Raw genomic sequence first — 25,594 nt, 5'->3', positions numbered from 1 at the left:
GGGCGAGGTGTATGTGCATGGTTCTGCTCCATGTGTTTTGCTTCCTCTAGTGGTTGATTCAACACTTCCCCAGTTTATGAATAGCATATCTCACTGCAGATTTAGGGCACTTTCACACATACTGAATAATGCTCTTACAATCCACTTTAACGATCATTTGCAGGTGGATTTCGCTGTTTCACGCAGTAAAATCCAGCTGCAAGGTGCATTGAAAGTGGATTGAAAAAGCATTATTCGGCATGCGTGAAAGCACCCTTAAACTGCAGGTTTAACGTTTATGCTGAACATTAAAAAAAAGGTAAAGGTAGTCCCATGTGCAAGTACCGGATCATTACTGACCCATGGGGTGACGTCACATCCCAACGTTTACTACATGACCTGAATTCGATCCCAATGAAGGTCGGTTTCAGGTAGCCAGCTCAAGGTTAACTCAGCTCAAGGTTAACTCAGCTTTCCATCCTTCTGAGGTCGGTAACATGAGTACCCAGATTGCTGGGGTAAAGTGGGGTAAAGTGTAGGGTAAAGTGTAGATGCTGGACATAAACCAGTGTAATATCGAATTGACCACTAGAGGGAGCACAACACATGTGGAACAGACCCCCCTAACAGGAACTTACAAATGAGAATGCAGAAAAGCCCAAATAAGAGGTTGGATACGATCATCTGGATTGTTCAAGTGTCTGTAACTTCATGTTCATATTTTGCCACGTGTCATTTTGTAATATTTTGTACTTTTTACATGTTTGTAATAAAAACCAACGGATCGAAAATATAACCAGTCAGGCCTACAACGGCTCAGACAGTGCTGAGTCAAAGGTTTGAATTACTTTTTGGTTGCCACCCACAAACGTTTCGATGAGTTGTTTGGTTGCGGTCACAAAATCCTTCCCCATGGTTTATCAAAGAGTGAAATATCCTCTCCCAGCCTCTTCCTTGTCTTTGTTTTTTCCATTCCTATATTGGGTACTCAACAGTCCCTGGCTATGTTGAAGGCAGGACCTGCGGCTTCCCATGGAGCATTAGCTGGTCTGAAATCGCTACCTGCAGAGGTCTGCCCAGGTGCCATTGAAATCCACCCAAGCCTCACCCCTGTGGTGTGTTTCACTGGCCATTTATTCATGGAAGGTTTTGCATTGGATTTGCCACTCTTTAGATGCACTTTTTCCCCATCCATATTCTCAAAACTCAACAAAAAGCCGCCATGCAGAGTTTTGAGAATTCAGATGGGGAAAATGTGCATCTATAGAGTGACAAATCCAATGTAAAACCTTCCATGAATAAATGGCCACTGTGTCACCCCAGAACTGAGATGTAAACTCGGTTTTTTGATGGGAAGTGAGATTTACTAATTATAACTGTGAACACGATTTGGGCAGCCATTCAAAGTTTGGGCTTGAGACCTAATAATTAGGGTTTATTCTATTTCATAGTAAGTCTGGAGCGGTATTGCTGTTTACTTAATGTTAGGGTATTCCCAGATAACTTCAAATGTTACCTTTTAAAGAAACTTCTGTCATTCTCCAGTATTTTGATAAGTTCTGGTGGGCTAGAGAGATTTATTTATTTAGTTTTAATCTGTTACCAAAATGTAACTTTGATGAGTGATTGTTATATGTATTTTTATTAGTTCTTGTAACGACCTTTGGCCAAATGCAATAAACTTGAACCCGAGCCACTGTGTCACCCTCCTACACTCACCGAGGTTGTGTCTGAGACGCCAGCCGCATTATAAAGGTCTATAAAATTATGCATATGGAGAGAGTGGACAGGGAGAAGTTTTTCTCCCTCTCTCATAATACTAGAACACGGGGTCATCTGCTGAAGCTGGAGGGTGAGAGATTCAAAACAGAAAAAAGGAAGTATTTCTTCACGCAACACATAGTTAAATTGTGGAACTCCCTGCCCCAGGATGTGGTGATGGCTGCCACCTTGGAAGGCTTTAAGAGGGGAGTGGGCATGTTCACGGAGGAGAGGGGTATTCATGGCTACTAGTCAAAATGCAAACTAGTCATGCTGCATACCTATTCTCTCTAGTATCAGAGGAGCATGCCTATTGTATTCGGTGCTGTGGAACACAGGCAGGATGCTGCTGCTGCAGTCATCTTGTTTGTGGGCTTCCTAAAGGCACCTGGTTGGCCACGGTGTGAACAGACTGCTGGGCTTGATGGGCCTTGGTCTGATCCAGCAGGGCTTTTCTTATGTTCTTATTTCTACTTCCTGTGGCTAGAGGTGTGTCTGTTAGTTTGCTCTCCTTGAACAATCAAACATGACTTTTTCATCCTGTTTGGGGCACTGGGAAGGCCACAAGGCCATTTTCTGACAGGTCCCATCAAGTGCCTAATGAGCAGGCATTTCTGCAGTGCTGGAGGCTATGCTAAAGACATCCTCCTACTCTCCCCTTTGCTGATCTGTCTATCACCAACCACAGATGGAGCGGATAGAAATGTTGAAATAGACTTAATCAGAAGCCCAGAGAAAGAATGCCGTATGAATCAGAGCTGACCATATTTTGCAACCAATGGAAGTTGGTTAATGTTTCATTAAGAGGTTAAAATCAAGAAAGGCCAGCAAGTAAAAAGCACTTGCATTTCAATTTTTTAAAATCCCATGCAAATTCTGAATTTTTCTTCTGAATTTCTCATTCAAAAATCGGGGTGGCGAATGTGGAAAATTCAGTGCATTTCGGATATTACCAAATATTTGCGCCTGCTTTACTATGCATGTGGAGTTAGAGGGCAGCATATCGTTTCAAAGACAAAGGTGGATGACTTTTTGCCGTTTCTGAGAAGGGATACAAAAACACCACTGATCCAAATGGCATCTGAGGTTTTGGGAGTGGAAGAATAATCTCGGAGGCTTTTGCTGAGAGGCAGCTCCCATCTACCCCCAGTCACCTGTAGCAACACAATACAATACAATACCTTTATTGGCATCTTGAAATAATAAAACACGCCGAGTCACCTGTAGCTACAGGGTGTGTGTAGGGTCAGGCCCTCCTTAGAAATATGCCACACCCTCTCCCTCAATGCCCAGTTTTCATTATTTTAAAAACATCTCCAGCCCTTTTTGCTGTGAAAATTTAACTGGGAAATATGCAAGCAGATTTTGTCCAATTGCCTGGAAGGAATGGGAGAAGGGCAGCTGAAAGAGGGCTGGAGCTGATTTAACCCCTTCCTGACCAACATTGTCTGTCTGTCTGTCTGTCTGTCTATCTAGGCACCAGGAAAAGAGGAAGACCCAACAAGAGATGGATTGACTCTATAAAGGAAGCCATGACCCTCAATTTGCAAGATCTGAGCAAGGCTGTTAAAAGATAGGACATTTTGGAGAATATTGATTCATAGGATCATCATGAGTCAGAAGCGACTTGATGGCACTTAACACACAGCTATCTATATATCATCTATCGGGTTGCCAACTTCCAGGTACTAGCTGGAGATCTCCTGCTATTACAACTGATTTCCAGCCAATAGAGATCATTCTTGTAGGTTCTTGTAGGTTATCCGGGCTGTGTAACCGTGGTCTTGGAATTTTCTTTCCTGACGTTTCGCCAGCAACTGTGGCAGGCATCTTCAGAGTAGTAACACTGAAGGACAGTGTCTCTCAGTGTCAAGGGTGTAGGAAGAGTAATATATAGTCAGAAAGGGGTTGGGTTTGAGCTGAGTATTGTCCTGCAAAAGTAATGTGCTAATCATTGTCCTGTAAGTATCAAGATAATGTGCTAATGAGGGTATGGTATGTTAATATGGAACCATTGTATCCTGAAGTGATCTGTTAATGTGTGTAATCCAAAGCTAATCTGCATGGCTATTGTTGAATGTTGTCTTTGTTAGTCTGGAGGTTTTCAGAACAGGAAGCCAAGCCTTATTCATTCTTAAACTCTCCTCTTTTCTGTTAAAGTTGTGCTGATGTTTATGAATTTCAATGGCTTCTCTGTGCAATCTGACAAAATAGTTGGTAGAATTGTCCAGTCTTTCAGTGTCACTGACACTTCAATAACACAGCGTAGATCCTTGTGTTGTGGTGGAAGCTTGCTGCCAAAGCAACACTTTAAAAAATCTGCATAGCCAGTCAAATCTCCAATACTCAGTCAGAAGGCTTGCTGGGCAAAAGCCCCACCTGGCCCCACCCACTTCCCAAAAACATTTGGCAGGCAGCACAAAAGGTGTCATTGGGCACCATGGCACTCACGGGCAACACGTTGGGGACCCCTGATTTAGCGCTGAGCATGGCTCGTGATTTAACAGCGAATGCATCTGCGACTGAAGAAACTCTGATGTGAAATGGGTTTTACACTGGATGCCCTTCTCGCCATTCGCTATATTTCTGTATAAGCGCTGTTCTGAGAAGTTATTTCGCTATTCACTATATCTCTGTATAAGCGGGGCTCTGTAAAAATAATTATTTTTGTATTGCCAAGCGCAAGTTATTTGTTATTATTGTCTTGTTAAGCACTTGAAATCTCATTGAACATTACTGGGGTTTATTTGCATAAAGAAACTGACATATGCTAAATGTTATAGCTCGTGGATTCTTTCATTTGTAATAATCATTGGATATTGGATCATGCTTTAAGTACTTCATTTAGTCACAGTGCTACAGTTTTGTCAGTACCTGGAGGTTGGCAACCCTAATTAGGGGATTAGTTCCAAGTTCGAGGGAGAGATCTGCAGACAGATGTAACTTAGGGTGAAAATGCATGGGAAGTTTTGCCTTGGATTTGCCACTGTCTAGATGCACATTTTCCCCATCTGAATTCTCAAAAGTCTGCATAGGGGCTTATTTTTGAGTTTTGAGAATTTGGCTGGGGAAAACGTGCAATTAGAGAGCTGCAAATCAAAGGCAAAACCTCCCATGCATTTTCGCCCTTAGACATCTTCCATTTTAGTAATTAATAAAGCACTGATTAAGTGCCATACCCCACCCCCACTTTCCCAACAGAGTTTTGAGTCCTACCCCAGGGCGTTGAGAGAAGGGTGAAAGTACAAATGAGACCAACAAAGGTATTTTACTGCACTCACAAACAAATGCCTTTCCCTAGGAGGATTGATAGCAATGCCATACCATATTGCATATATATCCCTTGGTATTTGCTGTGACATCACAGCATGATTAAATAAATGCTAACGTTTCTTTAGAATATTAAGAAATCACTAGCAAAATGAGCGCCTTGACCTGGATGGCCCAGGCTAGCCTGATCTCGTCAGATCTCAGAAGCTAAGCAGGGTCAGCCCTGGTTAGTATTTGGATGGGGGGCCACCAAGGAATGCCAGGGTTGCTGGGCAGAGGAAGGCACTGGCAAACCACCTCTGTTAGTCTCTTGCCTTGCAAACCCCAAAATGGGGTCGCCATAAGTCGGCTGCGACTTGACGGCACTTTAGACAGAGAGAGCAAAACGAGCAGAAGTGCTGATAAGGCTGTGGTTTTGTGTTTGCATTTCTTTTGTCAAGTAAAGCTGTATCAGGCAACATTGTGAAATATTAGTCAGAAGTCATCCTAAAATTTAGGGCCTAAACGCTTGGGATTAATAAATTAACAGTGCGATCCTAAAGAGAACGACATCCTTCTAAAGCCACTGACTTCAATGGACTCAGATAAAATTCTGTTTAGGACTAATAACCTTAAATAAAAGTAATGGGTTTTCTTATGTTTTTGCTGCTCCAAATTTACTTACGATAACCCCCCTCCCCCACAAGTCCAGATTGCCAAACCTTAGGCCTAAACCCTGAGACTCCAGTTTTGGGGGTCATTCCTTAGGGTGTGAAGTCAGAATCTTAGCTTTTGGGTGACATATTAAAATCTCAGGTTTGGGGCTTATTCTCAAGGGAAGCAAGTTGAATTCTAAGGAGCACATCAGGGGACGGATTAACCTCCACTCCCCTACCCCAAAGTCCTAATTTGAATCTAACAGCAAAGCTAAATTTGCAGTTTTATTTTTTAGCAGATGTCTATTTTGGGGTTCCTGGATCTCCTAGCATTATATTTGGTTTGCCACCCAGCCCAGCCATCCGGCCCTCACCTGGTTCATCGATGACATACAAGATGGACTTGCCGCTGGAGTCCTCATAGTACTGGAAGCGGACCACGCAGTCGTTCTCGTCCTTGTACGTACAGTTCACAGCGTCTTTTCCATGGTCTCCTGCAAGGAGGGCGGGAGAGAACATAAGAACAGCTTGTCACACTAAGGGCCCATTCCGGACGAGCGCTCTGTCCCCAGCAGTGGTCACTTGGATGTCCATGGCAAACTGAGATACGGTATGTGAAGGATGAAACAGTTCTCTCTCATTTGTCTCCTGGTCATAAGGGATGTATAATTTTTGTGCCATCAACTTATAGCAACCCCGTGGGGTTTTCAAGTAGGGTTGCCAAGGTCCCTCTTTGTCACCAGCAGGAGGCTTTTGGGGCAGAGCCCGAGGAGGGTGGGGTTTGGGGAGGGGAGGGACTTCAGTGCCATAGAGTCCAATTGCCAAAGCTCCCATTTTCTCCAGGTGAACTGATCTCTATTGGCTGGAGATCTGTTGAAAAAGCAGGAGATCTCCTGCTACTGCCTGGAGGTTGGCAACCCTATTTTCAAGGCAAGTGATGTTCAGAGGTGGTTTGCCATAGCCTGCCTCTGCATCACGCCCCTAGTATTCCTTGGAAGTCTCCCATCCAAATCTTTGCCAGGGTCGAGGCTGAGAGTGTGTGACTGGCCCAAGGTCCCCCAGCAAGTTTCCATGGCAGAGTGGGGATTCGAACCTGGGTTTCCCAGATCCTAGTCTGACTCTTTAACCACGACACCATGCTGGCTCTCAGAACCTCGAATCAGAACCTAGAGATACTGTTTAGGCATGAAAATCCTCTCCCCTCAGAGAGGAAGACTGGATTGTATATTCTCAAAATGGAAGAGTTGTGTTTTTTTGCTCTGTTCTGTCTCATCTGTCATGGTGGATTGGGATTGGGAACCTTGTTCATGAGAATCTTTGTCTCCATCCAGGGAATCATAGAATCATAGAGTTGGAAGGGACCACCAGGGCCATCAAGTCCAACCCCCTGCACAATGCAGGAAATTCACAACTACCTCCCCCCTCCACACCACTAGTGACCAGAAGAAGAGCCATAGCTCAGTAGCAGAGCATCTGCTTGGCAGGTTCAGTCCCTGGCATCTAGAGGATGGTGCTGAGTTGTTTTCTGTTGCCCCAGAAGGTCGGACCAGAACCAACAGGCTAAAATTAAATCAGAAGAGTTTCCATCTAGACATTAGGAAGAACTTTGTAACAGTTAGAGTGGTTCCTCAGTGGAACAGGCTTCCTCGGGAGGTGGTAATCTCTCCTTCCCTGGAGGTTTTTAAGCAGAGGCTAGATGGCCGTCTGTCAGCAATGCTGATTCTATGAATTTAGGCAGTTCATGAGAGAGAGGGCATCTTGGCCATCTTCTGGGGATTGGGTGTGTGTGTGGAAGGTAGTTGTGAATTTCCTGCATTGTGCAGGGGGTTGGACTAGATGACCCTGGTGGTCCCTTCCAACTCTATGATTCTATGATCTCTAGTTAAAGGGACTTGGCAAGTAGGTGCTGTGAAAGACCTCTGCCTGAGACCCTGGAGAGCTGCTGCCGGTCTGAGTAGACAATACTGACTTTGATGGACCAAGGGTGTGACTCAGTATAAGGCAGCTTCATGTGGATATGCAAACTCTAAATATGGAGGCTGCATTCAGCTAGCATAGCTAACAGCCTGTGATAAGATTTGTCCCCTGTGCATTTCCCTAAATCTGTTATTGTGTTGAGTTTGTTGCAGTGAAGCCTCTGACACTGATTAGCTAAGCTGCTGTGGTGGCACGCAATGCTCAGAGCGTATGGAACAAATCCGTCAGCATGTTTACAGTCAACTTTCTGCGGGAGAAGGAGCAGTCATCAGTTTGGCTGAGACTAAAGTCTCACACAGACCTTAAGGACAGTAGCTTTGGGGAGCAGGGTGAGAACAGGAAAACGCAGAAAGTCTTTTGTGCATGGCTGTTTCACTTGCCGTCACCCCTCCGAAGACTTCAAGTTTTCGTTCGGATTATGAATGCCGTTTCCGACCGTCAGAGTTCGCCTCGCTCTCCCCCTGTGTTTGCCCACATTTTGCCTGCGTTTTCAGAGACCCATTTTATCTCGAATTTGAAAACACTGGCAAAACGCAGGGGGGGAGCGAGGCGACCTCTGACGATCGGAAGCGGCATGCATAATCCAAATAAAGACCCGAAGTCATCGGAGGGGTGACGGCGAGTGAAACAGCCATGCATAAAAGACATGCATTAAAGACTGTAGACTGGGGCCATTTGAAATGGCCCAGGGGCAAGCTGAGTTTCACTTGGCCAGCAGCAAAGACAAGGGGTGCAGGGTCGCCTGTCTCTTCCTCCCATGTCACCACCAGCTGAAGCCAAGCCAGCTGTGCTCAGATCAAGCCAGGGCACAGCAGGAGGCACCCGTGGACACCTGCATTTGCAGCACCATCAGGCAGGTCCAGGCCAACGGGACCCGCAGAGAGCGGGCAAGAGAAGCATCCACTGCCTCCAACACTGGGTGAGGCTTGCTTGACTTCAATCCGAAGCCACACCTCTGGTAGCTGAGTCCAGAAAAAGACTTGCGTCATTGATCTTAGAGACCAGGGAGAGTCAGAAGACAGGAGGAAGGGAGGAAGGCATTGCTAACTCTGTGGTTTTACTCAAGTTTCCTGTTACAAAATAAGATCAAAATCACTGATATAGCTGATAAATTCAGGATCAGTGACCTTGTTTTTCCACCAACCAGCAATGATCCATGATAGTACCTTAATGACTGGCCAATTATGGCTTTTTAAATGTCAGTCAACCTCTATTAGTTGACCAAGAGCGTTGTGTGTATCATAGAAGACGCTGCCATTCCTCCTATTCCAACAGAAAAGCTCAGGTTCCAATTTTTTTTCTCTTATTCTGTAAGGGTTCTTCAGGCCTTTCCTGATTCTCTCCTGTGAAGGATATTGATTCACCTAAAGTTAGAATTGGCTGCGGGCCCAACTCATTTGTTATTTCATCCAATGGACTCTTAGCATCAGCTGTGAGGTCAATTATGTTATCACCCACACTTGCCCCCTTCTCAGGCAGCTGTGGTTTTACCATAGAGTTTCCCCAAATCTCCAGGTATTTCCCAACCTGGAGCTGGCAAACCTACCTGCAACTCTAGCTACTGGCGGCGCAGGCTCCGGAAGGAACGAGTCACCTTGCTTGGGGTGACCAATACCTTGAACTGACCCTGCCCTTTTCTACATCCTTCTGCCAAGATGGGATGGGACAGAAGAGGGGGAGGGGGGTCACCTAGGGTTCCCAGCTCCGGGTTGGGAAATACCTGGAGATTTTTGGGGGCAGAGCTTGAGGAGGGCAGGGTTTGGGGAGGGGAGGGACTTCAATGTCATAGAGTCCTTAGACCAGAGGAAGGATTCAAACTTGAGCCAAAAGGAAAGATAGGGCGTACATATTTTAATAAATGAATGGCAACCCCATTGCAGAGAGGCCTGTGCTTCTTGCCAGGGTGATACAGCAGGTAGAGAGTTGAGCTGGGACTACGGAGACCCAGGTTCAAATCCCTGCCCAGTCAGGAAGTGCACTGGGTGACCTCGGGCCGTTTACTGCCTCTCTGACTAGCCTACCTTGCCAGTTTGAAGAAGAAAAAGAAAGAAGAGTTGGTTTTTACATGCTGACTTTTCTACCACTTAAGGGAGACTCAAACCAGCTTACAATCACCTTCTCTTCCCCTCCCCACAACAGACACCCTGTGAGGTGGGTGGGGCTGAGAGTGTGTGACTAGCCCAAGGTCACCCAGCTGGCTTCGTGTGTAGGAGCGGGGACACAAATCTAGTTCACCAGATTAGCCTCCGCCGCTCATGTGGAGGAGTGGGGAATCCAACCCGGTTCTCCAGATCAGAGTCCATCGCTCCAAACCATCGCTCTTAACCACTACACCACGCCGGACAACACGGAGGAGAGAAGAACCAAGCATGCTGCCCCTCTGAGCTTCTGGGAGGAAGGGTGGGATATAAACAAAAAGTGGCAGATGGCTCACCAAGCTCTTGCACCGACTCGATTTCATCCCGGCAGTTTCGACTGCAGGTATCTTGCTCCATCAGGGTCCCCCGCTCAAACTTCCTGCACTCCACACACTCCCTGCATAAGAGGAAGAAGCAGGTGGTGTGAGAGCCGGGAAGCAGTGGCTGTACCCATCCCGGGCCAGCAGCGGTCGTTTATGCATGGGAGTTTTACCTGGGGCTCGAAGGTCGCTTGTCCCACACTTTTCTGTAGCGAATGCTAAAAAAGCTATGCACCAGCACAATCACCCCATCCTTCAGAGCTCTCCCTTGAGTCTCCGAATGGAGCCAGGCTCTTCCCCAGCCATGCCAGGCTCCTGTGCCTACCAGACACCACTAGGGTCTGCCCCAATACTGCAAAACTCTGCCCCAGATTGGTCATGTGCCCCATTTTAGCTGCTGGGCTCCTACTCCATGAGTAGGGTTGCCAGTTCTGGGTTGGGAAATATCTGGAGATTTTTGGGGCAGGGCCTGAGGAGGGCAGGGTTTGGAGAGGGGAGGGACTTCAATGCCATAGAGTCCAATTGCTAAGGCGGCCATTTTCTCCAGGTGAACTGGTATCTATCGGCTGGAGATCAGTTGTAATAGCAGGAGGTTGGCAACGCTACCCGTGAGTCAAGAAAGCAATCTGGAGGCAGCATAAACTGTGGTCTTAGAGATCAGGCAAAGTCAGAAGATGGGAGGAAGGGAGGGAGGCATTACTAACTCTGCGGTTTTACCGAACCTAGCAACCCTACCTGAAACCCTGGCTACAAGACAGCTTACCCAAGGCGGGAAGAACTGTGATATTAGGGACCGCGCAGGAAACCCCTTGCCAGAGGGCATGACAGTTGCCTGCCACCAGTGGAGGAACAAGCAAAGTGCTCAGCACTTATCCAGCAGGGCCGATGGTGAGAGAAGCCCCCTGTGGGCACCTTGGGGACTCAGGGTGCCCAGCGCACAGCAGTCGTGGCCTGGGGCCGCATCCTCTGAGCCCCACCCTAAAAAGAGGGAGAGGGACACAGATGCTCAAACCCTCAAGACCTGGCAGTAGGGTTGCCAACTCCAGGTTGGGAAATTCCTGGAGATTTGGGAGTGGAGCCTGGGGAGGGCAGGGTTTGGTGAGCTGAGGGACCTCAGTGGAGTCCACCCTCCAAAGCATCCGTTTTCTCCAGGGGAACTGATGTTTGAGGTCTGGAGAGCTGCTGTAATTCCGGGAGATCTCTAGCCCTCCTGTAAGATGGTAACCCTACCTGGCAGTCCTACTCACTGTCAAGGCAAGCGATGGGTTTGGAAGTGGCCCAACCCTTACTTACTTCTTGATGGTGCAGGCGTCAGGGCAGGTCGGACACTTCTCACAGGTGTCTCCGTACGAACCGGGCTGGGTGCAGATGCATTTTCCGCAGGCGCAGTAGCCCCGCCCTTGCCCGCTGCACACCAGCCCATTGCTGGACATGCAGGTGTCGGTCCGGGTGGTGCAATTGCAGTAGGTTCCGGTCCAGTCCGGGTCGCATGCGCAGTCCCCGCAAACGCATTTCCCGTGACCTGCAAGCAAACCGCAGGATGAACGGGAGTTAAGAGCTCAAATTTAACTAGAGGCTTAATTAAAAAGAAACACTCTCAAAAGGCTTTTTAAAAGGGCCTTTTATGCATGCCTGTTTCTCTTGTGGTCACCCTTCTGATGACTTTGGGTCTGTTTCTGACCGTCAGAGGTCGCTTCACTTCCCCCCTGCATTTCCCCGTGTTTTGCCCGCATTTTGAGGGACCTGTTTTATCTCGTATTTGAAAATGCGGGCAAAGAGTGGGGAAACGCAGGGGGAGAACGAGGCGACCTCTGACAGAAGTTGACAGAGGGGTGACTGCAAGGGAAACAGCCATGCATAAAAGGCCAAAGTTAACAATTTTAGCAGTAAAATTAATAACAGATAAAACCCACAGAAACCGAATACTACATGTGGACCAATCGGCCTCAGGAAAGCCTTTTTTAAAAAAAAAAAAAAATCTTCAGACCTTCATTTGCAATACAGGGATCATAATCAGTCTGAGTGTACGTTGCAATTTTGCAAAGCTGCAGGAAAAAAAAGTGCAGCATTTATCTACAAAGCAAGCCCTAAAGACTATTTATAAGGCATCCTGAAACACAATTTACCCATTTTACATGTGGGAAACACTGAGAGCTTCTAGTCGGAAGGAAAGTCAGTGAGCACATGGCAGAGACCTCCAAACCCATGCAAAGCAGACCACATAAGAGCTAATGTGGCCACAAACCACAACTTGTCACAATATGCATCCCTTTATTTTGTTACTTATTCCATTCACTTATAGTCCACCTTTCTTGCTGAAGACTCAAGGAGCATTATGAAAGTAGAAAAACAATGCAATAAAGAAAAAAGTGTAAGACGTACCATAGAGTTATGGAGTTAAACTAGGCTTGCCAACCTCAGTAGGAGATCTCCTGCTATTATAACTGACCTCCAGCTGATAACGATCAGTTCACCTAGAGAAAACGGCCACTTTGGCAATTAGACTCTATGGCATTGAAGTCCCTCCCCTCCCCAAACCCCGCCCTCCTTAGGCTCCACCCCAAAAACCTCCTGCTGGTGGTGAAGAGGGACCTGGCATCCCTAATCAGCTACCACCTGGGTTTGGGGAGGGACTTCAATGCCATAGTGTCCAATTGCCAAAGCTCCCATTTTCTCCAGGGGAAATGATGTCTGTCACCTGGAGATCAGTTGTAATAGCAGGAGATCTCCAGCCACCACCTGGAGGTTAAGCAAAAATCAAGCACAGATACCTTTAGACAAGCTGGATAAAGATAATGGTATCAAGCTCAAAATGGTATGCAAAAGTGATATATTATTTACAAGTGCAGATGTTATACAGAAATACAAAGAATATGTAGCATCAAGCTACTCAAAGAAGGCAAATAATTTTCAAAGGTAAGTACAATGACTTGTAAAATACTTTCAAAGGTAAGTACAATGACTTAATTTTTTCTCTTTACAGAACGAAATAATGCTCTGCTCCATTATTTCGTTCTGCAAAGAGAAAAAAATTAAGTCATTGTACTTACCTTTGAAAGTATTTTACAAGTCATTGTACTTACCTTTGAAAATTATTTGCCTTCTTTGAGTAGCCTTATGCTACATATTCTTTGTATTTCTGTATAACATCTGCACTTGTAAATAATACATCACTTTTGCATACCATTTTGAGCTTGATACCATTATCTTTATCCACCATCTGGAGGTTGGCTAGCCAATTGGCAACCCTAATGCTGTGCGAATAAAACAGGACAGCCAGTGTGCAGACCTTGTCTTTAAACTGGGAAGGGCAAGATACAGAAGGGTGCCCTCTAAACGTTTCCCCTCTGTGCCGCCATATGCCAGGGTCCGTCTCTGCATTTAAATCCCTCATCAGCTAGTTCAGCTAGTAAACGATTGAAGCAGTTGAGCCATTACTATGGGAACATACGTGGTGCAGTCGGAGGGAAAGGTCAGAGGCCCCAAGCACGGCACATGCCCATTGCGTCCGAGGTGCCTGCCTCCGCTTCTGCCCACGCAAGTCCTGGGCAGAGGGCAGCGACAGTCCCCTCTGCAGGGGAAGACTAAATTGCAAGGCTGGTTAATGAGAAACTCCAGCAAATTGCAGAGAGAGGAGGCGGAGGCGAAGGAGCAGCTGCTGGAGAGCGAAATCGCTGCTGATGCCGGGGAGAAAGTACATGCTGGAGAACAGGCCGTGGTTTGTCAAACCCATCAGAAATAATTACTGCAATGGAATGAACCAGGAGACAACAAATTAGTTGATGGGGGCTGGCGGGGGGGAGGAGGAGAAAGAAGAACAGGCAACACAGAAATAGATCTGGAACAGCCACCCCCCTGCAGTTCAGATTTGCACACCAAAATCCACGTATGAGATCAGGTTTGCAAAACTCTCCCCTGGCCCTACTTTTTTTGCACATGGGGTTGCCAGCTCCGGGTTGGGAAATACCGGGAGATTTTTGGGACGGAGCCTGAGGAGGATGGTGTTTAGGGAAAGACTTCAATGCCATAGAGTCCAATTGCCAAAGTGTCCATTTTCTCCAGATGAACTGATCTCTATAGGCTGGAGATCAGCTGTAATAGCAGGACATTTCCAGCTAATACCTGGAGGTTGAGTAAACCTCAGCTCAACAACAGCACATGCCTTACTATTAATACCTGGAGGTTGGAAACCCTACGAGTCCCCCTGGGGTTGCTCTGCTCTGCCCCTCTTCGCCATTGATGGGAGGTTTTGGGAGCAGAACTTGAGGAGGTTTTGGGAGCAGAGCCTGAGGAGGGTACTATCCACCACTGATAGTATACCTGGAGGTTGGCAACTCTGCTTGCAGAGCAACCTGCCACCCCCCCCCCTGGAAATTTAGTGGGTGTCGACTTTTCTATTTTTTTTTTCTACTCCAGGAAAATCATTTTGACTACAGGGTTGAGAGGTCCCCCTGGCCACTGGTAGGGTTGCCAGGTTGCTGGGATTGCCCACCAATCCACTGCGCTCCTTGGAGTGGCGATCGCACACATGCACGGCCATGCATGACTCAATAACATCACTTTCGGGTTTACCCCCAGAAGCGTACGTCACAATGGGACATTTTAGCGCTCAACCCCCAAAACACCAGCAATGGGACTAGGGTTGCCAACCACCAGGTAGTAGCTGGCGATCTCCTGCTATTACAACTGATCTCCAACTAGGCTTACCAGGTCCCTCTTCTTCTTCGGCTGGAGGTTTTTGGAGTGGAGGTGGTGGTGGTGGTGGGGTGTCGCGCGCTTCCAGAGGTGCTTCAGCACTTTCCACTCAAATAGCCCCTTGTGATGCGTTTTACACCCGGAAGTGCCGCATCGCAACAGGCCTTTATCACTCAAACTGGGAGTTTGAGTGGAAACCTGCCCTTTGCAATGCAGCACTTCTGGTGTGAACTGGAAGTGACCTGTCCCTGCCTGAACAGATTGCCCGCCGACCCTCAGCCGGGGTTTGCCCACCACCACCTGGCACTTAGCAACCCTAACTCCAACCAATAGAAATCAGTTCACCTGGAAAAAATGATCGCTTTGGCAATTGGACTCTATGGCATTGAAGTCCCTCCCCTCCCCAAGCCCCGCCCTCCTCAGGTTCTGCCCCCCAAAACCGCTGGTGGCGAAGAAGGACCTGGCAACCCTAAACGGGATGCTTTAGCAACGCTAGCATTTGGGGGAGTGGTTGAGTGCTAAAACCTCCTATTGCGACAAGGCGCTTCCGTGGTAAACCCAAACGTGATGTAATCTTGTTGTGTGTGGCCACGCACAAGTGCAATTGCCACCCCACCCCCAAATCCTCCCGCTGGTGGAGAGAGGGGACCTGGCAACCCTAGGGATAGGGGGTAAGGCTGCCAGCTCTTGGTTGGTAAACTCCTGGAGATTTGGGACTGGAGCCTGGGGAGGACAGGAACCTCAGCGGGGTGTAATGTCATAGGGTCCACTCTCCAAAGCAGCCATTTTCTCCAGAGGAAAGGAGCTCTGTAGTCCGGAGATGAGCTCTGATTCCAAGGGATCCGCAAGTCCCGCTTGGAGGCTGGCCTCCGATTTTTGAACACATGAACACATAAAACTGCCTTATACTGAACCAGATCCTTGGTCCATCAAAGTCACTATTGTCTACTCAGACTGGCAGCAGCTGTCCAGGGTCTCAGGCTGAGGTCATTCACATCACCTACTTGCCTAGACCCTTTAACTGGAGATGCCAGGGACCAAACCTGGGACCTTCTGCATGCCAAGCAGATGCTCTACCACTGAGCCACGGCCCCTCTCCAAACAAAATTCCTAGGTATGCAGGTTGCCACCTGGCTCAGATTGCTCCCAGCTGCCAGGGGCCTTCTAAAGCAGCAACGGCCCCCCTCCCCAGGAACTTTTCTGGAAGCTGAAAGGGCCAGTCTGCCTCTGCTTTAGCCTTCTTGAGATGGACTCATGGGTATTTTCCATAGATTTCCATTTCAGTCCCATGAACTCATGAAACTGCCTTGCACTGAATCAGACCATCTGTCCATCAATTTTGTTATCATCTACTCCAACTAGCAGTGGTTCTCCAGGGTCTCTGACAGATCTTTCACTGTCTACTCAGACTGGCAGTTGCTCTCCAGGGCCTCAGGCATAGGTATTTTACATCACCTACTGCCTGAGGCTTTTTCAGCATGCTGAGCAGATGCTGCCACTGAGCCACGGCCCCTTCTCCTTTGAGGTGCCAGGCTGTGGTAAAAGCCCAGGAGTAGGGACAATTACAAACAAGGGACAATCTTCTTCGGAATTTGAATTTCCAGTTCCGGATTTTGCAATGTTTGATTGGATCCTGCCAGGGATTTTAGGGTTCAGCTAGATGGCAACGTGCCGGGCTGTATAAGAAGGGAAAGGGGGATCCTTCTTTTATCAATGATGGACTTGTAAAAACAGCCAACAATTCTGGAGGTCCATACATAAAACAATTCAAGACATTCTGCAAGTGCACTGCGAACTAAATCCTAAATTCATGTTATTGGGGATTATTCCCCCACAAGTGAGCCTAATCCAAAGAGAACTCTTTCAATATGCAACCGCTGCGGCCAGAATTTTGTACACTTCATATTGGAAAAACTCCAAGATCCCATCAATGAACGAGTGGATTTACAAACTATTTGATTTCGCCTCAATGTCAAAACTAACCTGTTTGATAAAAAGACAACTATTAGATGAGTTCAGGTGCAAATGGCAACCAGTATATGACAAATAGGCCTCTTCAACGAATCTAGCTAATTGAATTTAGTATATTAACCTGATATATAAAATATGCAGTTGATATATTTAGCATTAGCCTTTAATAGAGGATATTCATATTATTGTCAGAGAAGTTATTAATATGTGTTCATGAAATGTTTATAATAATGAAATATACGTTTTACTGTATAGAAACCATAGGGTGTACTTTAAGCTAAAGTGATTTTTGAAATATGTCTTTAGTGTATTGCAAAACTTGGACACAGAAACTTAATCCTCCCCTTGTCCCCTGCTTCCCTTTTTTTATTTCTGTACCCTATAACATTTAATAAAAAATATATTTACAAGAAGGGAAAGGGGGAGGGGGGCTATTGCTCCACCATAGCACAGCAGCCTGGTCACAGTATTCAGAAGAAGAAGAGTTAATATTTATGTGCTGACTTTTTCTGCCACTTAAGGGAGAATCAAACTGGCTTACAATCACCTTCCCTTCCCCTCCCCAAAACAGACACCCTGGGAGGTACGTGGGGCTGAGAGACAGTGACTTGCCCAAGGTCACCCAGCTGGCTTCGTGTGGAGGAGTGGGGAAACAAATCCAGCTCACCAGATTAGCCTCCGCCGCTCATGCGGAGGAGTGGGGAATCAAACCCGTTTCTCCAGATCAGACTCCACCGCTCCAAACCACCGTTCTTAACCACTACACCACGCTGGCTCTCAGTGGTTCATTAAGGGACATTTGGCAGAGATTGGCAGTGCTGTCTTAAGCAGAGTTACAACCTTGACTTAAGTGGACTGAGAAAGGTGTAACTCTGCCTAGGACCTCTCCGTCTTTCATTCGTCCACTGAACGGAATGGAAAAAGTAATCAAGTTCAATGCTTTTCTAAAGAGATCACAATCCCTGAGTGACGCAACCAATGGTCTGCTTGTTTTACAGCTGTGCGGTAAACATTCTGAACACTGCACAATAGTTGTTGTGGATCACAGCACACAAAGGCCAGAATGCTCCAGTTCCGTACGAGGGACAAGGCCAACCCCCACAGCCAACAACACAACAGAGATTGTTCTCTTTATCAATCCCTGAGTCATTCTCCCTCCCATTTGGGATTCTGGAACCTCAAAAGAAACCAAACACAAGCCATTCTTTTCCTCTTGTGCTTTGGCTAAATCAATCTCCGGTTGAGATTAAAATATCAGAACGTCCAATCCGATGGCTGGAAGCTCTACTCAACTGGTGGCCACCCTTTCATGTCAATAGCAAGCTTTCAACATGCACAAACTCTTCTTCACAGAGTTTAAATCCATGTCTCTAATCATGAACCCCTTTTCTGACACTCATAGGGTTGCCAACCTCCAGGGGGTGGCTGGAGAAAGTTCTGGAGATCTGGGGAGCAGAGTCAGGGGAAAGTGCAGTTTGAGAAGGGGAGGGACCACAGTAGAGTATAAGCAGCCATTTATCTAGGGGAATTTTAATTCTAGGAGATCTCCAGACCCCACCTGGAGGCTGGCAGGTGCCACGTTTGGGAACAGTATGAAGAAGGAGAAGAAAAGAAAAAGAAGAAGAGGAGGAGGAGTTGGTTTTTATATGCCGACTTTCTCTCCCACTTAAAGGAGAATCAAACCCACTTACAATCACCTTCCCCTCCTTACAACAGACACCCTGTGAAGTAGGTGGGGCTGAAAGAGTGTGACTAGCCCAAGGTCACCCAGCTGGCTTCATGTGGAGGAGTGGGGAAACCAACCCGGTTCACCAGATTAGAGTCTGCTGCTTTTAACCACTACACCATGCTGGTCAATAGATGGCTTTAAAAGTCCATCAGTTGCTATTAGCCTTGGTGACCACATGGAATCTCCATGATCAGAGCCGGTAAACCTCTGAATTCAGGTTTGGCCTTCATGCTAGGCTTCCTTGGGCAATTGGCTGGCCATTGTACTAAACAGGATGCAGGACTAGACGGACCATTTGTCTGCTTCGGCAAGGCTGCCCTTATGTTCTCAGGAGCATTTATATTTTTGGCCAATGAACCGAGTAACTCGAACTGTAAACAGTTCCATGGGCCCAGTGCCAAAGGCCCCAGACTTTTGCTTAAAAAAAATAGGGTGACTGGCCCGTGCTGATAACATTGCTGTACTAATTATGACTCTTAATAATGTGCTGTATTTCTGCAGTTTTGTGTTAAATATATTCAAGAGGTGGCCCTTAGACTATCAATTCCTGTTTCCCTTCTGTTACTATAAAATGTGACTGGATATACACTGTAGGTTTTGAGCAGGTTGAGAGAGGGAGAGAGGGAGAGGGAGAGAGAGAGAAGAATTGCTTCTCCTAGGGTTGCCTACCTCAGGGAAGGGGGACACATTATACCCCATTGAAGTCTGTCCCCTTCCCAAATCCTGCCCTCCTCAGACTCCACCCCCAAAATCTCCAGGTATTTCCCAACCCAGCACTGGCAACCCTAGCCAGCACTGGGTTGGGAAATACCTGGAGATTTTGGGGGTGGAGCCTGAGGAGGGCAGGATTTTGGAAGGGGACGGACTTCAGTGGGGTATAATGCCATACAGTCTGCCTTCCAAAGTGGCCATTTTCTCCAGGTGAACTGATCTCTGTTGCCTGGAGATCAGTTGTAATCTCAGGAAATCTATGGTCACCATCTGTAGGTTGGCAACTTTGTTTCCCAGAACTGCAGTGGATCTCCAGGCTACAGAGATCAGTCCCCTTGGAGAAAACGGCGGCTTTGTAGGGGGACTCTATGGCATTATAACCCACTCGGGTCCCTGCCCTCCCCCAATCCTGCCCTCCACAGGCTCAACTCCAAAATCTCCAGGAATTTCCCACCCCAAAGTTGGCAACCTTACTTCTCATAGTGTGCACACGTGCTTCTTTTGCACACTTACCTCTCTGATCAAATAGGGGTTTTTCCCTCCTGAAACACGACCAAACAAATGGGAGTGGGAAGCTATATGCTTCATAAGCAATGATTCTTCTTTCCCGCTGCCTCCCCCCTCTTGGAATCCCCTTCCATGCCCGTGGACAGATGCCACTCATCGGAGCACACATATATACAAAAAGTACCACTGATGCACTGGATATACACGTTTATGTGGTTTCAAAAACGTTATTTCCAACAAAAGATTCCAGTTATGCAACAAAACAAATTATACAAGTTGCAACAATCTATGCAGGCTTACAAGGTTTCGCGAATCTTATCCTTGTTTCGCTAATTGCATCAGCTTCATCAGACGTCTGATGCTGCTGTACAGGAAAATCTTGACTTTTTGATTTTGCTCCTGTTGCCAAGCAGAGTAGTTTTATTTATAAAGGCAGGCCGTGCTGTTTTGTGCACGAGCCTCTTTTTCGCTGGTCTGGTGCATCAGTGGTACTTTTTGTGTATACGTGTGTGTTCCAGGTACCACTCCCCTTTCAGTATTGTATACTCACCAGAGCACAGCTCCCCCTTGAAGCGGACGCAGGAGAAGTCGTCACATTCGCAGTACTTGCCAGAGACTTTGCCGAAGTCACTGCTGTAACACACGCACTGGCCACAGATGCATTCGCCCCGCTGGTTGCAGAGCGGCTGCCCCTCCTGGGGGCTGCAGTTGTCCTTCTGGCTGGGGCTGTACTCTTCCTCCGAGCACTCGCAGTGAGAGCCGAGCCGGCCAGGGTTACACCGGCACATGCCGCACTCAAAGGTGCCGTTGCCAAAGGAGCAGAAGGGGCTGTCGGGCTGGGCGTTGCGCTGGCACCCGCAGTCACAGTCGAAGTTTACGACCACTGTCAGGCTGTCCCTGAAGCCCACCGGCTTGATGGTGAAAGACTTCTGCCGCTCCTGGGGGCAACCGCGCACCTTGGCCTCGATGCTGAAGCTTACCTGGGAAGGGGGACACATTCTTATCCCCATGACAAGGAAGCACCCCAAACATTTTCTAATACAGTACTTACAAACCATCTATAGACGCACAACAAACATCCTGCCAACTCCTCTTCCTATGGGTGGAACCCAAAAATTACAAGGTGGACACAGGGGCAGTTTATGCAGGGATGTTTCCCTGCGGTCACCCCTGCCAACTGCTTCGGGACTTCCTTTTGATTATGCATGTCTTTTCTGCCCGTCAGAGGTCGCCTTGCTCTCCCCGAGTGTTTTGCCCGCATTTTCCAGATTCTGGCTAAAACAGCAACAGGAAAACACGGACAAAACATGCAGGGAGCGCGAGGCAACCTCTGACGGTCAGAAAAGGCATACAAAATCAGCACCACTATGGGGCTTACCGCACCAAGTATTCCCAGCAATGTATTAAAAGTTTGAAAATGTTATAAAAAATACTGTTCGCACTTTGTTAGGCCCCTTTAGCTGTGAAGACATTTTCCAACCATTTCTTAGCCATCGCATCCAAAAACCCTTTAAAAGCGATGTATAGGTATTCTCCGTTGTAGTGATGTCCATGAATACCGTGCTGGAGGAGAAGAGTGCGGTAGGGAACCATGAGAAATGATTTATTGTATAACGTTTTCCGACTTTAAAAAATGCCCTAGAAGGCTGAGTGCGGTAATCCCGTGTTAGAAGGAGAATACAATGTAAAACAACACAGGCAGGCCGCCATCCAGCAAACAAAAACAGGAAGAGGAATGTTGTTCCAAAATGAAAGTGATGTTGCTGAAAGCACCCAGTGGAGTTTTTTCATGTTTTTGTGATATATTGGTTGTGATTGGATTGTATGTATTATTGTTATGGTATTGGTGATGCTATGTTTAGTAATTGTTTTCTACTGTGTTTTAACCTTAAGTATATGTTGGGTGTTGTAAATTGATTATTTGGTGCTGTATTATGTATTATTGTTATGGTTAAGCTCAAGACCTTTGGTCAAAGGAGCTAGTAAATAAATGGAATGGAATGGATTGTATGTATTTACGTGTGTTTTGAAACACAATGTTTTGATCTTGTGAATCTTTATTTGGCCTTTTCAGTGTTCACTGTAGTATTCATTATTATTTCAACAATTAGATCGTTCATTCCGATATTGTTAATTATTGGATGGCGGTCTGCCTGTGTTGTTTTACGCTGTGGTCAGAAAGGCATGCATAATCAAAAGGAAGCCCCAAAGCAATCAATGGGGGGTGACCCTGGGGGAACGTCCCTGCATAAAAGGGTAGGGTTTCCAACTGTATGCTTGCCTCATGGTCTCAATGTATGGGAACAGTTTTAGGGGAGAAATGACTGGGGGGGCGGGTTACAATCCTTGCTTGCCTGTTGCATTTTTCCTTCCCTCAAGATGACGTGACTTGTTTATTTCCCCCCAGCTGGGCTCCAAGACTGGAAACAAGTTTGGCTAGGGGAAAAAATAAACTGCAGGGCTGGGAAGTATTTGGCAGGCTGGAAAACTGTGGGGTATATGTAAAGTATGTCCCTGCAGAAACAGGGTTACCATAGATCAGCAACTGGAATTACTATAATCCATCCTGTGATGCGCAGTTGTCAGAACGTATTAGAGGATCTTTCAATTGATTGTTTATGTGAGTGCCCTCCTTGGCCGGGTTCTTCTACCTTTGTGTCCCATCAGCCGACACTGGGGAGAACCCAGAACTCATGCTTGACCGTTACACGGGCTGGGGATCCCTAACCCTACCTGTGTGCTCCGTAATGCATGAATTATTCATGATCTAAATGTAAACATTTTGGGTAGGACAGGTCCCCCCTCAAGTTCCCTGCATTTTGCCCGCATTTTCAAAGACCTGTTTAACCTTAAATTTGAAAATGCGGGTAAGACGCAGGGAAATGCCGGAGGAGAGCGAGGTGACCTCTGAGGGTCGGAAACAGAATGCATAATCGACACAAAGACCCGAAGTTGTAGGAGGCCTGACTGCGAATGAAACAGCCATGCATAAAAGACCTCATATTCCCTTGGAAAGAGACAGGGGGGAAATGGCTACCTTACCCCAAATCCTCTACAACTACTACAGCCTTAGAGCTGCCACTTCTCACATAACTCACCGTGTCTCCGATCTTAAGACCAACGCAAGACTTCACTCCGGGGATCACTTCACCATCTAGGCAGGTGGCGTTAAAGGAGAGGGACAATTCCTCCGGCAAGTTGCGCACCTCAAGCTCCACCTTGGAACGGATTTTCTAGAAAAGAAGGGGAGAAGGTGAGGAAAATATCGAGAGAGATGGCATGAAACGTCACCCCTTCGACAACCTTTCCACACACCACTGCCCCACATACCTCATAAGAATCCAAAATAAGCTGTAAAACGTTGCTAGAATCACCTGACAACGTCCCTACAGTCGTGCCAGGAATCAGCTCACTGTAGTTCTGAAAAAGGAAACAGTGGAGGGTTCTGGTTAGGTAGGCAAAACAGAATCCAAGGAATTTGGGGGGAGATTTTGCCCCTTATGCTCATGGGCATGGCTGCCAACCTCCTGGCAGGACCTGGAATTCTCCTGGAATTACAGCTCATCTCCAGACTACAGAGATCAGTTCCCCTGGAGAAAATGGCAATCTTCAGAGGGTGGACTCTACGGCATCACTGCATTGCTGAACTCCTTCCTATCTCCAAACTCAGTCCTTCCCAGGCTGTGCCCCGAAGTCTCCAGGAATTTTCTAACCGGGAGTTGGCAGCCGACTCACTGAAATTTATTTCAGCTTCGAAAACGTGTTTATTTAACTAATTTATTTGTTAATTTATAATCCGCCCTCCCCAGCCAAGACCGGGCTCAGGGCGACTCACATAGATAAAATTATCATAAAACACAATAAAACAGTTAAAACAATTATTAACACCAGGCCGTATATCAATAAGCAATAATATATTATCCAGCAAGGAGCAACTTAGGGTTGCCAACCTCCAGGTACTAACGGGAGATCTCCTTTTATTACAACTGATCTCCAGCCGATAGAGATCGGTTCACCTGGAGAAAATAGCCGCTTTGGCAATTGGACTCTATGGCATTTAAGTCCCTCCCCTCCCCAAACCCACCCTCCTCAGGATCCACCCAAAAAACCTCCTGCTTACGGCGAAGAGGGGCCTGGCAACCCTAAACTGGTGTGATATATAGGCTACAGCAAAGGCTGCTATCTTCCACATCCCCAAAGATAGAATGATGTGTGTGTGTGTGTGTGCAGGATAGGGAGGCCAGCATTGATGGGTGGAAAAAACGTAACTAGCCTCAACCTGAAGGTGGCAGCCAATGCCACACAGGCTGGCATTGGGTTGGTATTGGGCAGGGTTGTCACCAGTATGCGGATGACGCTCAGTTCAATCTCATGCTTCCAGCTGATCCCAGGGAGGCTACAGAAACCCTGAACCGGTGCCTGAAGGCAGTTTTAGAGTGGATGCAGGCTAATAAATTGAAGCTTAATCCCAACAAGATGGAAGCATTACTGTGGGCCGGCATTTAAGGTGTCACCATAGGTCCATAGTCTGGGGTTGCCCTTGTATTGAGGCCGACTGCTGGATAAGCAGGTGGCAGCTGTGGCCAAGAGGGCCTTTTACCAGCTTCGACTAGTTCACCAGCTGCGGACTTTGCTGGACAGAAAAGATCTGGCCACTGTGGTGTATGCCCTGGCTACATCTAGATTAGAATACTGCAAAGCACTATTCATGGGGCTGTCTTGAAAAGTGTTTGGAAACGTCAGATGATACAGAATGCTGCAGCCAGGATGTTGACTGGGGTGGGTTGTAGGGACCATATCACTCCAGTCTTGGTCCGTCTACACTGGCTCTCAATTTGTTTCCAGGCACAATTCAAGGTGCGGGTCTTGACCTTCAAAACCATAGGTGGTTTGGGACTAACATACCTGAAGGACTACCTAATGCTTTATGAACCTGTCCGGCCATTAAGGACATTTTTGGAGGCCCTGCTTCAGGTGCCCCCACCTACTGAGATTAGGTGAGTGGCAACCCGGAAGAGGACCTTCTTGGTTATGGCCCCAAAGCTCTGGAACTCTCTCCCCAGGGAGATGCATCTGTTACCTTCCGTTGTCATCTTCCACCAGTGGGCGAAGACTTTTGTTTTATTTGGTGTTCCTTCAGTGATCCCTCCTTCCTGACCAATGTTTTAATTGTTGTTGTGATGTCCTTGTATATATTTTAGGTCTGTTTTTAATTGTTTTTAATGATGTGTGTTTTTTGTGGGAGGGTTGGTTTTAAATGGTGTAATAACGTGATTTTATTATGTATAATGTATTAGCCACCTTTCCCTGACCTGGATGGCCCAGGCTAGCCTGATCTCGTCAGATCTCAGAAGCTAATCAGGGTCAGCCCTGGTTAGTGTTTGGATGGGTGACCACCAAGAAATACCAGGGTTGCTGTGCAGAGGAAGGCACTGGCAAACCACCTCTGTTAGTCTCTTGCCATGAAAACCCCAAAAAGGGGTTGCCATAAGTCAACTGCGACTTGACAGCACTTTATACACACACACATTAGCCACCTTAGTGTCCCTTGTAAGGCCAGGAAGGTGGAATAATTTTTTTATAAATAAAATAAACATAATTAATACAGTTGTGACATTTTTATTTTATTGTAAGCTCTGGTATTCAAAATTTTCTGCCTGGAACTTGAAGGCACTTAACACACACAAACTAAATAACCATAATAAAACAGCAGAAGGAGTTCAGGGACTCACCTCCAGAATCTCTTACCTGATACAGCCCCACAATGGCTTTTGTCACAGCAAAAACCAAGTTAATGTTTTTCTGGGAGAGTTTATCAGTCATCAGGCCAAGGGATGGATAATCCTAGGGAGATAGAGTAAGAGGGAGAACCGCGTAAACCACCTCACTCTCTTTGATTGG

General features: G+C 46.9%; 1 protein-coding gene across 1 annotated transcript in view; it reads right to left on the bottom strand.

Annotated features, from left to right (window-relative positions):
* ITGB3 (integrin subunit beta 3) overlaps nucleotides 1-25,594 on the bottom strand; it is a 62,450-nt gene that overhangs the window by 2,799 nt on the left and 34,057 nt on the right. Inside the window, exons 7-13 of the mRNA XM_056863044.1 lie at nucleotides 25,442-25,537; nucleotides 23,024-23,113; nucleotides 22,792-22,926; nucleotides 20,244-20,673; nucleotides 11,374-11,602; nucleotides 10,057-10,157; nucleotides 6,020-6,139 (exon numbers count right to left, since the gene is read on the bottom strand). Of these exons, the coding sequence (XP_056719022.1) occupies nucleotides 6,020-6,139; nucleotides 10,057-10,157; nucleotides 11,374-11,602; nucleotides 20,244-20,673; nucleotides 22,792-22,926; nucleotides 23,024-23,113; nucleotides 25,442-25,537 (1,201 nt within the window). The remainder of the gene's footprint in view (nucleotides 1-6,019; nucleotides 6,140-10,056; nucleotides 10,158-11,373; nucleotides 11,603-20,243; nucleotides 20,674-22,791; nucleotides 22,927-23,023; nucleotides 23,114-25,441; nucleotides 25,538-25,594) is intronic.

Source organism: Euleptes europaea, chromosome 18 (genome assembly GCF_029931775.1).
Source record: "Euleptes europaea isolate rEulEur1 chromosome 18, rEulEur1.hap1, whole genome shotgun sequence".
NCBI classification, from domain to species: domain Eukaryota; kingdom Metazoa; phylum Chordata; class Lepidosauria; order Squamata; family Sphaerodactylidae; genus Euleptes; species Euleptes europaea.
Note: the sequence above shows the minus strand (reverse complement) of the source record. Positions and strands in the feature narration are given on the sequence as shown.